Source organism: Dama dama, chromosome 17 (assembly GCF_033118175.1).
Source record: "Dama dama isolate Ldn47 chromosome 17, ASM3311817v1, whole genome shotgun sequence".
Taxonomy (NCBI): Eukaryota; Metazoa; Chordata; class Mammalia; order Artiodactyla; family Cervidae; genus Dama; species Dama dama.
In genome coordinates, this window is record NC_083697.1 from 35,578,658 (window position 1) to 35,593,846 (window position 15,189).

Consider the following 15,189-nt stretch of genomic DNA (forward strand, 5'->3'; position numbering starts at 1 on the left):
AAGTCTGTTTTGACACTGGTGATGGCCACACGGTGACCTCCAACCTCACCTCGTCGCTGCTCCACCGGTTGGGGAAGGAGGGCCGCAGCTTCTTGATACACACGATCTCTCTCATGTCCTCGTAAGAGGGGTCGCTGGGCACCAGGTCATGATAGGGGAGCTGATATTCTTCCACTATACCTGAAAATACAATTTTAATAAGGTTGTTATTTTCTGTGAAGAGGAAATAAAAGTCTAACAAACAAACTGTTCTCAGAGAAAATTTCTATCAGTACCAAAGACAAGTTCAGGTGGAAAAACAGCAAAAAAAAAAAAAAAAAAAAAGCCACAAACACAAAAACCCACCAACCTTGAAAAAAATGGGCCCAAATGACACAATATTTTAAAAATGAATAAAAAGCACAAGGAAACATTATTATACACCTTCAGGCCTTTTTTCTAACTTCCAAAACCTAAGTAAACAAACATCTCAAATTTACTTCTGATTTTATAAAGGCTCTTGTACTCTGTGCCAAAATTTTAAAAATCTATATTAAATCTTGTGCAAATTTGGCAGGCACACCCCAAACTCATTATGCACAATATGTAACTATTTCTATTACTGCAATATGAGATTATGAATCTCATAATAAATTTGGCAGTGTATCCTACTTGAACAAAATGTCAGATGTACATTTTTTTCTGCTTAATCATCAGAATGTATTCTTGCACACTAAAAATTTAAAATACTGTATTACACGTGGTGCTAGTTATAAAGAATCTGCCTGCCAATGCAGGAGACATGAGAGATGTGGGTTTGATCCCTGTGTTGGGAAGATCCCCTGAAGATCAACCCACTCCAGTATTCTGGCCTGGAAAATCCCATGGAGAGAGGAGCCTGGTGGGCTATGTAGTCCATGGGGGTCGCAAAGAGCCCCACAACTGAGTGACTAACACTTTATGATGTCCTTTCTTGTAAACTCAAACCCATTTATAATCATGAAGGACCAGAAGTTTCAAAAGTTTTCTCAGATCACTCCAACTCCCATTTATTCTGTCCCCTGCTGAGATTACAGATCAAAAATATATGTATTAACTATGTTACTAATTCCTTCTGCTGTATGACATCTCCACATAAGACAATGAAAGCAAAGGTCTCCTGGACAGGAGACGCTCACTTCATTCCCCTTCCTAATTCTCAAGATGATGGTTCTGGAAATCTTGAGAGCAAGGATGATGTTGATCTCATTCATCTCAGATTTTCCTTAGTGCCTAATGCTAGTGCCTTACCTGGCTGGACTGATACTTGGGTGGCGGGGTAGGTGTATAGACCACCACAGACAGAGCCAACCACACAAAATTATCAATTCATAGGAGTCTGTCTTTGCACTCTAGGCCTTACTCCTCTCTCCTTATCATGCAATGACATTATCAAAAATTTCCACATCTGCTACCTTTGTGTCTGAAACTTCAAAACTTCCTCTTTTCTCCCAAAGTCTGAAAGGCCTATACCTGGATGTGTCTGCTTCACCCAAAAGCATCCGGACTAGAAAGATAAGCCCCCAAACTTCCAGTATCTTCATAAAGGAGAGTGTTAGAGAATAGAATCTCTGGGTTTTTCTCCTCTGGAAGAGCAAAGAAACTCATCTGCTGAGAGTCTATGATCTGCAAGGCACGAACAGTATGTGTTATAATTTATCTTATTAGATTCTCAAAACTATAAGATAGCACTATACAGATGAGTAAAGTTGATTTTGAAGGATTAAGTAACTTGCCCGATACCATACAGTTGGTCTTAGGCAGAGACAAATATACATCAATCTCATATGGAGACAAGGAACATGTTAGTACCTCTCCAACCCCCACAGGCAGAGATAGCCCTAGAAAAGCAATTAATACTCTGCTGTTTACATAAGGCTGGATTGTTTCCTAAGTAGAGAATCACGGTTCCTGTCTTCCTGTCCACAAGCTTCCAAATAAAGGCTTCTTGTAGCCCTCTTCACTTTAGACGTTCATGAAACATAATTAGAAAAGTAATCTACACTCTACTACTCCTTAAACTACTGTAAACCTATCTTAATAAAAAAATAAGTGTAAGCATATTATTAAAAAATAGACTCGTTTACTCTTAATAAAGCATGAAATCATAATTACGAAAGGAGATTTATAAAATATCTGTTTAGGAAACTTTCTTTTTGGCCTAAAGACTTCTCTTATTTTAAAGGGAAAGTTTTCTATTTTAAACTGCTTACAAGAGGCACAGAGTTCCCAGAGTGATTAGAAGGCATTATTGAAGATGATCTTTCTATGAAAGTGTAAATACCTATTGGTTTACTGTTTCTCCTTCATATTTAAATATGACTCTAAATGTAAGTTAAGTCTCTACCAACCAAAATGAAAATTAAAAATAATAGCTAGTGTGCACTGAGTGCTCTTTATATGCCAGGCAGTTTTAATTCTTTTTTTTTTATTTCTTTTTATTTTCTTTTGGTTTTTTTTTTTTTTTACAATCATTGAAACCTCACAACCACCATCTGAGGTAGATACAATCATTCAAGTCCTTAGGACAATAAGAAAACAGAAGCAAAGAAAAATTTAGTAACGAAGGTTCATAAATAAATGGCAGGTCCAAGAAAAAATTTCCTGTACTAGTTAAGTGCCTGCTGCACTATCAGATCCCTGGATAAGCTCAAATTTTTGTGAAAGTGAGGAACCTGCCATCATGAGGAAAGGCAGCAATGTTGCCTTCTGAACCAGCACAATCAAAAATAGAGGCATAAACAGGGCACATGATACTGAAGAGCCTGCAACTCAGCTCCTCACTTAAAAGATGTTCAAATCTACCTAAGAGCATATGCAGCAGTAAACAAAACACTACAAAAATATTACCTCTGAATATTTAAAAAAATCTTTTCTTCGTTTTACTAAGGAATCCTTATGTTGATAGAAAAGCTATCATGAACAATAATGACATTCTTATGCTTTAATTTCCTTTTGATACAAACTGATGTTTTCAAACTGGTTTATGAGGACATATCATAGAAATTCAAGAATTAGGGGCTTAAACAATGGGTGTCCCCCCACACTGATGTGGCTCCCTTCATCTGTACAGAGGAAGCCAGAGGGAAGGGGTCACTGATGTTAGGGCCGGGGCCAGAAGCTGGAAGGGGTAGAAAGGGGGTTTGACTTGATGGAGTTAACTGCTGGAGGAAAAGTTCAAGAGAGAAAGGAGACAATATACACGGTAGAAGGCAGTGAGCTCTGAAAAGGCAAGAGGAAGTTGACAGTGTGCCTAAGAGAGACTCAGTTCTAAGACGTTAAACACCATGTTCTGGGAGGACTGTGATCGCATCAACATAAAGGGGAAAATCAAGTCAAATCTGATTTAGTAAACAATACAGTGACTCTGATTTCTGACCAAAAGAAAGGATCTGCAGCAGCTCCAGCAATGTCACTGTCACTTACCTCCTGATACACATCTCCTAGCGACCTCCCAAAGGATGAGTCCAAAACTGTACATGTCGGCCATGATGTAAGACTGAAAGTGATTTCTGTTCAAGCTCTCATCCAGCACTTCGGGAGGCATGTAGCGCTTGGTGCCAACTCGAGTGTTGGGTGGTATGTCAACTTCATTCGTGTCACTAAGGAGAGAGTCAGGCAAAGCGCCATCAGCTTTCAAGAGGACCAATGAATGACAGGTCAGGGGATTCCTAACTCGGGGCTTTAGTGAAAGGTGAGAAAGGATATCTTTTCAAAGCATAACATTTCCCTAAAAAATATTTCTTGCCAAAAGTTCGATATTCACAGGTCAAAACCCAACGAAGGTGACAGTCAGAATGAAGCTGCAACGTATAAGATAGCACTGCCACAAGATCAATGTAAACTCCAAATTACTGCTATTAATAAATACCTACTCAATGTCAAAATTACCGTCCTTCTCTTCATATGTTAACAGCTTAGCCCTTAAAACTGGCAGGTGCACGTGTGAATTTGGTTTATTTGAGATAGTATTTCTTAGACCAAGTGTTGGGAGGCTTTTGCAGCTACAAACAAGTAAGAAGGGACAGGAGGAGAGGGTCAGCGAAGATTTGCAAAGGTTTTACTTTGATAAGCAGAAATCTATAAAAAGGATTTCTACTAGCATTATTATTTCATAAACCAAATAACATGTATTTTTTAACAAAAAGGAAAATAACTGAATATACTATCTTTAGCTTCCAGATGATTTCACAACATGATCTATTAATTATTATTCTGCATAGACAGGGAGAAAATTCCTGATGGAAGGACAGTCTTCTGCAGGCTGGCATGTGGGAACCACGGTCTCAGTGCAGTGAGCTGGAGCCAGAGCTGTGAACCCACTTGGCAAAGCTGCCAAACTATGATTGCTTGAGAAGCTGACAATTAATGAGAGGAGACATGTAACATTACTGCCAGCACAATGCTAAGCACACATCACAAGTTCAACAAGTCCCACAGCTCAAAAGAAACTAGTGGAAATAAGGAGCAATGAACCCTTATTTTGATGGATGAATCAACTGCAAAACAGAAAAGATTAACAACAACAACAACAAAACTCATGATTAAACTGAAGTCTCTAGAAACTAATCTGTGATAAACCTTCCTTTCTCTTGATTCCCAAGAGTTTTTCTTTTTCTTTTTATCAGACTCCACTCACTCTCCAACACTGATATGTTTGTTCTTTTTCCTCAATGCAGAAAACAGCTGCATATATCAAACACCACGTTCATCACACTGCATCACAGACAACAGCAAATTTAGCAAAGCACAAGCTGGAATCAAGATTGCTGGGAGAAGTATCAGCAACCTGAGATATGCAGATGATACCATTCTAATCGTAGAAAGTAGAGAGGAACTAAAGAGCCTCCTGGTGAGGGTGAGAGAGGAGAGTGAAAAAGCTGGCTTGAAACTCAACATTCAAAAAACTAAGATCATAGAATCCAGTCCCATCATTTCATGGCAAACAGAAGGGGAAAAACAGAAGCAGTGACAGATTTTATTTTTGTGGGCTCCAAAATCACTGCAGAGGGTGACTGCAGCCATGAAATTAAAAGATGCTTGCTCCTTGGAAGAAAAACTATGACAAACCTAGACAGCACATGACAAAGCAGAGACATCATCTTGCCAACAAAAGTCTGTAAAGTCAAAGCTATGATTTTTCCAGTAGTCAAGGATAGATGTGTGTGGTGGGCCATAAAGAAGGCTAAGCGCCAAAAAAACTGATGCTTTCAAATTGTGGTATGGAAGAAGACTCTTGAGAGCCCCTTGGACTGCAAGGAGATCAAACCAGTCAAGCCTAAAGGAAATCAGTCCTGAATATTCACTGGAAGGACTGATGCTGAAGCTCCAATACTCTGGCCACCTGATGCAAAGGGCGGACTTAATGGAAAAGACCCTGAAGCTGGGACAGATTAAAGGCAAAAGGAGAAGGTGGCGGCAGAGGATGAGATGGTTGGATGGCATCACCGACTCAATGGACATGAGCCTGAGCAAACTCTGGGAGATGGTGGAGGGGATCCTAGGGTGCTTCAGTCCATGAAGCCACAAAGAGCTGAACAGGACTGAGTGACTGAACGACAACAAAATGGCTTTTGGGGGAAAAAAAAAAACAACAACTCGAGGTCAGATCTCACTGCCTCAGTCTCTACCTTCAAAAACATAAAACATATAGTATCATTGGGAAAATCTAAAGGGTGGCAGTTGTCCCTCTGCAGATCTCAAAACTGTTAACATTTACTAAACCTTATAAAGCTTCATTCTCACAACCTTTTAAAATTCACTTCCATCTAAAATTCTTCAGCTAAAGCAATTTTACCAGATGTGTCGCCAGGATATTCATTAGGCCCCACGAGATCTTTTAAAAGCAACAACTCTGAAGGAGCCCATTTTCCTAAAATAAGAGTTAAAGGAAACTTTTTAAAATGAAAAAATAAAAAGAGTTCATACTCCTTTCCATCAGCAAATGTAGGTCTCAGTGCTCTAGGCTTTTTTCTAAGACTTGAAAGAGTATAAAATATGAATCACAGCATTTATCAGCAGGACACAATAGAAAAATGTCACCTGTATACCTAAATAGTACATAGTAAGGAAGGGACACCAGAGAGAAGAGCCGAATGATAATGTGGGAAAATAACATATGTAAAAGATGCCACAAAGGCTCCCCCTTCGATTATAAAGCAATTTCTCTCCTCCTCTTCTACCCACTGACACCTCTCATGTGAACACAGAGCAGGCTTTTCATTAATGTGTTACCTGTGTGTGCTATAGTTTATAACTTTGAATCATTAGAGGAAAACAGTGCTGGGGTTGGATAGAGGATTCTGGGTTCTATGTAGAGAAATGAGCGTGGGGGGTTGCAGATGAAAAGAAGATGGTGAATGGCTTACATAATCTTCCAAAACATGTTCTGAGAAAGAAAACCAAGAACATTCCCAAGAACATGGGCTCCAGAGGAGTACATTTAGGCCAAAGGTATACTCTGACCTCAGTTGGTAACAATTTTGGACAATTCTTTTCCATTCTTACACTTAGTCCTTAATGTTTCAGTTGGATTTGGGAGGTCAAGAAGGGGTAACAGAATGCGTGACATGGAGACATCTATGGGAAGACTGAAAGATAATTGGTACTGGAGGACAACAGACTTAGGATTTGTGATGGCCAGACTAGACAGAGTCTCTAGACTCTCATTCCCTCAGACATGGAAGACACTCAGTTGAGGACTTTGCTTGTCCATCAAATGCTCCAAAACCAGCTCCTGATTTACACAGTACGCCAGCCACTATTGTCCCTCCGCCACCTTGCGCTCTCCATCCCAAGTGCTTCCCCACCAGTGCTGGAATAACTATCTCCCCTGGAAGAGCTGAATAAACATCTTCCCCTAGAAGAATCTGAATAAATATTCTCCTTTGTGGCATCTCATTAATATTCATCTTCCAACCAAAGACTGTAAACTCCTTTGAGCCCTGAGTGACATCATAATCATCGGGTTTGTCCCTAAAGAGCAGGTCCCCATTCCGTCTCCATTCACCATGTGTCTTGCACACAGCAGTAGGGAATACACTTTAAATGAAAGAAGGAAAAGGTTTTTTAATAGTAAACTTTGCTATGTATGATTTAAAGAAAAACTTAAAAATCTCTATTATACATAGTCCATAAAACGAAACATTGCAGACATGTGGAAAGATAAACTGCATTTTGTTCAGCAAATTAATTTTGTACAGGACTATCAACCCAATGGCAAAAGCCTTCAGCACTATATGTTAAAGAACAAACATACTAATTATAAGTAATTTTCATCCAACATTATGAAGCATCAGTTTCTCCAAGACACCCAGCTCTGTCCCTTTTCCCTCAGAAGGGTTTTCCTACTTGAAAGTAATTAAACTGCATTTCTCTCCCAGGTATTCAGTCACATCATCTTAGCTGTTTCCAAGTAAGGGGAGAGAAAAATGGAACTTGGATTCCTCTTCAAGGTCACAGAGAGAAATTAAAGTGACTTCGCACTGGGGCAGCAAGAGCAAAGACAGCAGAAGGGACAGGAAGTACAGTCAGAGGGGTTCTTCCCAGGCCCGGCGTCAGGACAAGATGCAGATCTTTAAGGACAGGTGTGAGTACCTGAAGGAAAGGGCCCAGGGCAGAGAAGCAGCAGCCGAGGGCAGGTTGCCTCACCGTCTCTGCTTTCCTTTTCCGTGGAGGATGAGAGGGCCGAGAGACGAGGTTGGCAAGAGAAGATGGATGCAGCACAAGGGGGTGGGGTCGGAGAAAGGAACTTCAAATCCACAAAATAATTCTGTGTGCTGAGATGGCCACAGATACACATGTGTGTGAAAATTATAAAATCACACATAGTAAATATAAATACCAACTCTAGGATACTGGCTACTTCTGGAAGGAAAAAGGGGGATAAGATAGGGAGGAGAATGCAAAAGGACTCTCTTTAACAGTGCATTTCTTTAAAAAAAAAGAAAACTAAGGCAAATTGTTAACATTTGTTATTGTTAATTGATTTTGTTAAATAATTACAGGCGCCTCATTATTTTTAATATTTCCTGTAGACTTAAAATACTAATATAAATAAGAACTCAGAAGGATCAGGAACGAGAAAAACATACATGACAAGGATTAAGGTTAGAGACATAAGGCTGTGAAGACCAAAAGTCCTCTAAATACACTGGTCAGGGACCTCCCCGGTGATCCAGTGGCTAAGACTCCCCACTCCTAATGCAGGGGGCCTGGGTTCGATCCCTAGTCAGGGAACTAGATGGTGCAACTAAAAGTCTGCAGGCCACAACTAAAGATCCTGCATGCCACAACTAAGACTCAGAACAGCCTAAATAAAAACTGGAGAAAATTATAGAAAAGACACATTTCTAGCAAGCAGAACTAAAAATGCTCCATCAAAATGTGGTGTGCATTCACTCTAGATGAACTTCCACACATGGAGATCATCTTAATGGGTTTCATGGTCTACAAACAGGGCAGCCTCTTACTGCCTGTACCCAGGCAGCCGCCTGCAGTGTCCCTCTCCTGGCCCAACACTGGTGTCTAGAGTGGTGTGTAGACTGCAGGTGTTGGTAGAACTGAGGAAAGGAATCAGAGAGCCCCTGTGGGTGCAGAAAGGCTGGAAGTGGAGCCTCCTTCCAGGATCCTGAGAGGCCAGAGAATGAACCTGAGCACGCTTTCAACTCAGTGGAGCAGGGGGTGCCTTAAACTCTTGGCTCTCATGCACTGGAAGAAGGGCAGAAAGAAGAATTTTATTTTAGTGGCAGGGAATAAGGTGGGTATTTAAAAGTATAATATCCATCTTAACCTTATATTAATTTTTTTCATATTAATTAAGCTTCTAATTATGAATCCATAGCAGGATTCTTTCAAGAAATGTTACCACACATTTCTTGCAAGAAATTAACCACACATTGGGAGGGGGGTTCAGGATGGGTAACACATGTAAATCCACGGCTGATTCATGTCAATGTATGGCAAAAAAACACTACAATATTGTAAGGTAATTAGCCTCCAACTAATAAAAATAAATGAAAAAAAATAAATTAATTTAAAAAAAAAAGAAATTAACCACACATGAACCACACCAGAGAATACTGATCACTTGTTAGAAAGACAAAAATGACCTTCCAAAGCATGAAATATTCTCATGAGCCTTCAGAAGGGGCTATGCACATCCTTCGTCTCTCCTATTGTATCTTGCAAACAGCTATGGAACTGACTTGTTGAGCGGAGCTCTGCCCAGGCAGATGTTAACCAGCGAGGAGGGTTTTCTGCAGCACCTTCCAACAGAATTCACTGCTCCTATGAGTAAACCCTGAGACATCTCAGGGTTTCTTAGAAAGAGAACCTTGACATGGAAACTTCAACAGAAGGTGGTGAGGCTGCAGAAACCCTGACTGGGCGTGCTGCCACCCATGCTTGGTCTGTGGCTCTGGCTGAAACCATGTCCCTTTTGTCAAAAACCACTAAGTATACACACCAGAAGCAGTGGTGTGTACATGTCATTGAGAGACAGAGAACATTGAGAACCTTCTGGGCCAGACTCTCCATCTCCTCTGCACTTGGACATTTCGACAGGCATCGATCTGGAGATGTGTGTTACAGCCCGGTCTTCACTGTAGGTGTTCTATATAAAATTTAATACCTGAAAGGCCGTAAGCCAGGCAGGACTTACTCCCCCGCTAAGAAAACATATCATTCTGTCCCTGAAGTACCAGAGGGGCTGTGTGATCCTCCAGAGGGCAGGGTGAAAAGCTCTATAAGTTCCTTCATGAGATTCCACGTGTCATTGTTTTCTTATCCCGAGAGATTCAGGTTAATGGGAGTGTCTCTTGTGGCATCACCCGGATTCCATCTCCCTTCGGCATGAGAGGCAACAGCACTGACATCATTTTCAAGAGTGTGCACGGAGAAGACAATACAGCATGAAGAAGTTACACGAGCAGGAAACCTCTGACGCATCGTCCACCCTCTGTGAACGTCACCGGCTGCTGCTGCTGCTGAGTCACGTCAGTTGTGTCCGACTCCGTGCAGCCCCATGGACAGCAGCCCACCAGGCTCCGCCGTCCCTGGGGTTCTCCAGGCAAGAATACTCGAGTGGGTTGCCATTGCCTTCTCCAAACGTCACTGGAAACCTCCCCCAAATGATTTAAAAGCCTGAGAGAATACTTGGCACACAGAGACCACAGTAAAGATTAAGTTCTCACAGGAAGTTCACGTATGAGGTTTGAGAACTCAACACTGGGTTAGCTTTGACCCCACTTGTAGTACAATGCTATAAATATCTGTGCACGTATGCTTCACACTCCCCCGCAACAGGAGAGTCAGGAAGAGCGAAAACCAAAGAACTGTGTACAGCAAGGTTTAAAAGCAAGGCTCAAAAATTGAGAAGACCAAAGTTCCTCTGAAACACATGAAATAAAAACACGAAAAGGATTTCCAACGATCAAATTCAACATCCATTTAATATAAAGGAAACTGAGGCCCACAATGTCAAATGATCCTATAGGTGCTAATTAGCCACACGAGGTCTTTGTATCCAATAGCTATGGCAGTTGTTCATCTGAGCCAGTGTCCTCAGATCCTTCCTCTCTCCATTAAACAGCCAATATATGCCAAATAAATCTCTGAATTATCCCTTAATGTATTTCCTTCCACTTCTTATATCTGGGTTTGCATGAAACTTGAGAGTTCATTTAGTTCATTTCCATTAGCATTAAGGAGAACTAAGTTTCAGAAATATAATAGATACTCATTTTCTTGGTTTTTTTTAAGGTCTATTAAGAAGATGAGTTCTTAATTACTTTGATACTGCCAACATGTACTGATTCAAAATAATATCTCTAATGGGTAACTCACTATGTCATGTCAAATGAGAAACACATTACGTAATGACATGGACTCTCAAGATGCCCAATGAAAAGGAGGGTAAGACAAGGCATGCACTAAAATAATTACAGGGTCAGGCAGACAAGGGTCAGAAAATTATCACAGGAGTAGAAGAGATGATGTCATCCTTTCTACCTAGGGGATGAGTAAAGTGACTTAGAGGTAACTCTGAGACTGGATTAAGTAACATGGAGACGCAAGGGTATTCCAAGCTATATGTTGTCTAGTCAAAAGCAAAGCAGTAGGAAACATGGAGTATACGTGGCAAAAACACAAATCAGTTCAGTCTTGCAAAATAAAGCATATAAATTGGAGAGTTTTATGTCCATATAAATTGGACATAAAAATAGAAAGGTGAATTTAATCCAGCATGTGCAAAGTCTCTGAAGCTAAGAGGGAAAAAAAATGCTTTTTCCCTTCATCCCATAGTCCATATGGAATCATTCATTTAAGCTTTATACAAAATTTTGAAGCAACCCCTATATAATGAGCACCAAGGAAAGACTAGAGATGTAAATTTAAGAAAAACATGGTATCTACCTTCATGGAACTTCGTCTCCAGTGACAATGACAGAAAGGTAGTCACTGATAACCATACAACAGAAACTCAATGAAAGTCAGGCTTGTAAGGGAATAATAATAGGGGTTCTAAAGGATAAAATTAAGAAGTAGTAGCTACTAAAATAAAGAAGAGGATATTGGGTATTCAGGTAAAGATAAAAGCATATTAAAAACACTCAGAGGTTTGAGAGAAATTACATTTTAACTCAAATCCAGAGGAAATGATGAAATTATGATGATGCCCAAAATTATGCTTCAAGAAAGTAAATCTGGCAGCAGTATGTAAAAGACAAATTGGAAAGAGGAAATAACTACAAAATGCTTTACTCCAGAATCTAGAAAGATGGTAGGAGGCCCCCAGTTGGCCCAGTTCCAGTGGGAATATCACAGAGACAGAATTCATTCGACTGAGCAATCACAAACTCAGGGAACAAAGGAAGCGTGCCTCACATTTTAGAATGGATTCACTAAAACTGGGAACCTAGAGAGAGAGAGCACGTGCACCATGAAACTGAGAAGTGGGAAAAGATTTAAGAAAAAGACAGCAGAACCCATAGAGAGAAAGGAGGAGAACCTGGAATAAACACATTAGGAACACAGGCGGAAGAGAGGTGTGGGCAGAGGGGAGGTGGGCCGACAGGGAAAAAGGCTTCTGGTGACAAAATCCGTGTTGTCCTTCAGTAAAGGAGCTTCAGAAGAGACGGAGCAGAAGCCAAATTGCAAAATATCATGAATTACTGGATTGTGAAAGCAAATTACTCTTTAGAACTCTTGAGAAATTTCACAGGGGTGGAAGGAGAAAAGCTGGCAATTTGGGAAGCATCATGGGAAATTTCCTGTGGTAGAGGAGACTTAAAAAAGGGTGTAGGTCAGAAAAAAGAATTTAGAAGAGAGAGAAGATTCAAATCATCTTTATTAGCTGGCAGTTCATATTTCTAACTTGAATCTACAATCCGAAGCATTTTCTCCTGCTTTGTTTTTAAAGACCAAGAACTTCAAAATTTGCTACCCTCTAACTGGTGAAGACCTTTATATATTTAGGATTTATCATTTTATCACCTCTCCATCTTTACTTCTGGGTGAAAAGACCAATCCCTTAGTCCTTTCTCATCAGTTTTATTCTTTGCCTTGGCTTTTCCTTTCTGTCCTTCTCCATATTTTACAGAGTCTCTTTGGAAAAAAAAAAAAATCCATAAGAAGGTCCAATAATTTAATAAAAGCTGAGCCTAAATTGAATTTTTTAAAAAGTAGGTATAAGATGATCCCTCTTTTCTTCTAGTTTGCAAACTCATTTCGTTTTGTTTTCAAAGCAGAAGAATCATTTTTCTAATTAAATCCTACAAGATAAAGGAGCTGCTATGAATACAACAAAGGTAAGCAAAACAGAACCCCAGCTCTGGAGCATTCCTCTTGCCTGTCCTGCAGAAGCTATAGTGGTGAGTACTGGCACTGTGTTGCTTATTCATTCCTAACATTTCTCATGGAATACTTTGCAGGCAAGTTATCTTTCTTACAACACATAAAAAATGCCTTTATCACTACATAATCGTAGCTCTTTCCTGAAACCTCTTCCTATCTACAAATGTTATGCAGAATTCTGAGCACACAATCCCAGGCAATAGCAACTTCTTTTCTTAACAGCTTCATGACAGCTCAAACCTATATGAACAGTGTCTTGAAGTCAGGTCACTGATAAGCTTAGAAACAATAGAACTGACCCAAACACTGTTTATTTGTTGCAAAGACATTTCTTCTTTTTCCCCTCCAGAAAAAGCAAAATTCCTCCTCCACTAAATATCCTAGAAGCCCTGAGCGACAAAATGCATCATCTATAAAAAGTGATAGAAAGAACCATAAAAAGTATATTTGTTCACCTTGATACTAACCTAATAAACTTAACAGCCAAGCCCAGGTCAGCTATACAGCAAGTTCCATTTTTCTTCACCAGGATGTTCTTACTTTTCAGATCTCGATGGGCAATTGCTGGTTTGCCTTGAGTACTAAAGATTTCAGTATGTAAGTGACATAGGCCACTGACTGAGGAATAGGCTAGCTTCAACATCGACTTAGTATCTAGGGTGGTGGACTTCAGGTAATCATAGAGGGAACCGTTCTCATGATAATCTGTGATTAGGTATAATTGTGTCCAGGATCCCGTCCCTTTGATATCTGCAGCAATGAAGCCTAAAAGGAAAGAAGACAAAAAGGGTTGAAAGCTACGTGTTTTCTAAATACTACCAGGATAATTCATTTTTTCAACTATTGTCCTCTGTCATAGGTGTCTTTTATTTGGCATTTCATTGAGTTTTCTGATTGTGCTTATGATAACATTAAATTATTAATACCCATCACTGTTGTAGTTTAGCTGCTAAGTCGTGTCTGACTCTTTGTGACCCCATGGATGGTAGCCGACCAGGCTCCTCTGTCCATGGGATTTCCCAGGCAAGAATACTGGAGTGGGTTGCCATTTCCTTCTCCACGGAATCTTCCCGACCCAGGGATTGAACCCATGTCTCCTGCTTGGCAGGCAGATTCTTTACCACTGAGCCACCTGGGAAGCCCATCAGAGATAACCAAAACAGCAGGGGTGGAGAAAGACTAAGAGTTTGTATCTGAAGACAGGATACCTTTCCAATCAGTAGCTGATATTTAAATTATTTCTAAGTTAACAGTAGATAATTCATAGTATTATAATTACACATAAGACACTGTTTACAAAACAGGCACAGACTCCATGATTAGCTGACACTCCTTCTACTTGAATAATCCAGCTAGATCATTTCTAACTTGAGAAAATAAAAAGGAAATCAATTTTCAATATAAACTCTGGATATAAATAAACCCTGCAGATAAAATTCCCATAACTTCACAGTACTTAGACAAAAATGTGCTCCTTCAAATCCCTAAGAAATCTGAGAAATTTTGGTATTGCATTTGCATTTCCTGTCCCTGAAGGAAAAAAAAATTACGTGAACATGTTTCATTTCCAGCCCACCATCCAGTCATAGAAGTGCCTTAGTCATGCCTCCTGTGAGGTCTCCCTTAGAAGCGAACGACATTTTTGGACTTATGCCAAAAAGAAAATGTCTGTATATTTCACAGCAGGTCTAGACAGATGAGTTAATATGCAGATGTTAACAGAAAAAGAGAGGAAAGCTAGGAAACCCTGAACATCGCTCATACAGGCTTATACTCACCCAAGATGTTTTCATGCCTCATCAACACCGTCTGATATATTTCTGTCTCTCGGAACCAGCTGGCCTCCTCTGTCGTGAAGAACACTTTCACAGCTACCTTTTCGCCACGCCACTTTCCCATCCAAACTTCCCCATAGCGACCTTTTCCAATCTGTTTCACCATCTGAATTTGCTTTGCTATCGTCCTCTGGACCTGTGAAATCCCCCAACACACTGTTAGTGTATTCACAGCACTGCAGATTTGTTTAATGTTTTCTTTTTTCCTTCAGAGAAGAAAACAATTGCATGTGAAATATATTTAGCCAGTAGTTTTTCTTTATATGGGCTTCGCAGGTGGCACTAGTGTAAAGAATCTGTCTGCTACTGCAGCAGACACAAGAGACTTGGGTTCGATCCCTGGGTCGGGAAGATCCCCTGGAGAAGGAAATGGCAATCCACTCCAGTATTCTTGCCTGGAGAATCCCATGGACAGAGGAGCCTGGTGAGACAAGCTATTTTTTATTCACTTATTAATTTTATTTATTAATTCATGTTGTCC

At 40.2% G+C, this 15,189-nt stretch overlaps 1 protein-coding gene across 2 annotated transcripts in view; it reads right to left on the reverse strand.

The window, feature by feature from the left end:
* The window catches only part of BMPR1B (bone morphogenetic protein receptor type 1B), an 80,718-nt gene that overhangs the window by 3,206 nt on the left and 62,323 nt on the right, over positions 1–15,189 (reverse strand). For both annotated transcript variants that reach the window (XM_061164374.1, XM_061164375.1), the window contains 4 exons: positions 14,652–14,844; positions 13,341–13,638; positions 3,445–3,620; positions 50–180 (listed from right to left, as the gene is read on the reverse strand). In XM_061164374.1, coding sequence (XP_061020357.1) covers positions 50–180; positions 3,445–3,620; positions 13,341–13,638; positions 14,652–14,844 — 798 coding nt within the window. The remainder of the gene's footprint in view (positions 1–49; positions 181–3,444; positions 3,621–13,340; positions 13,639–14,651; positions 14,845–15,189) is intronic.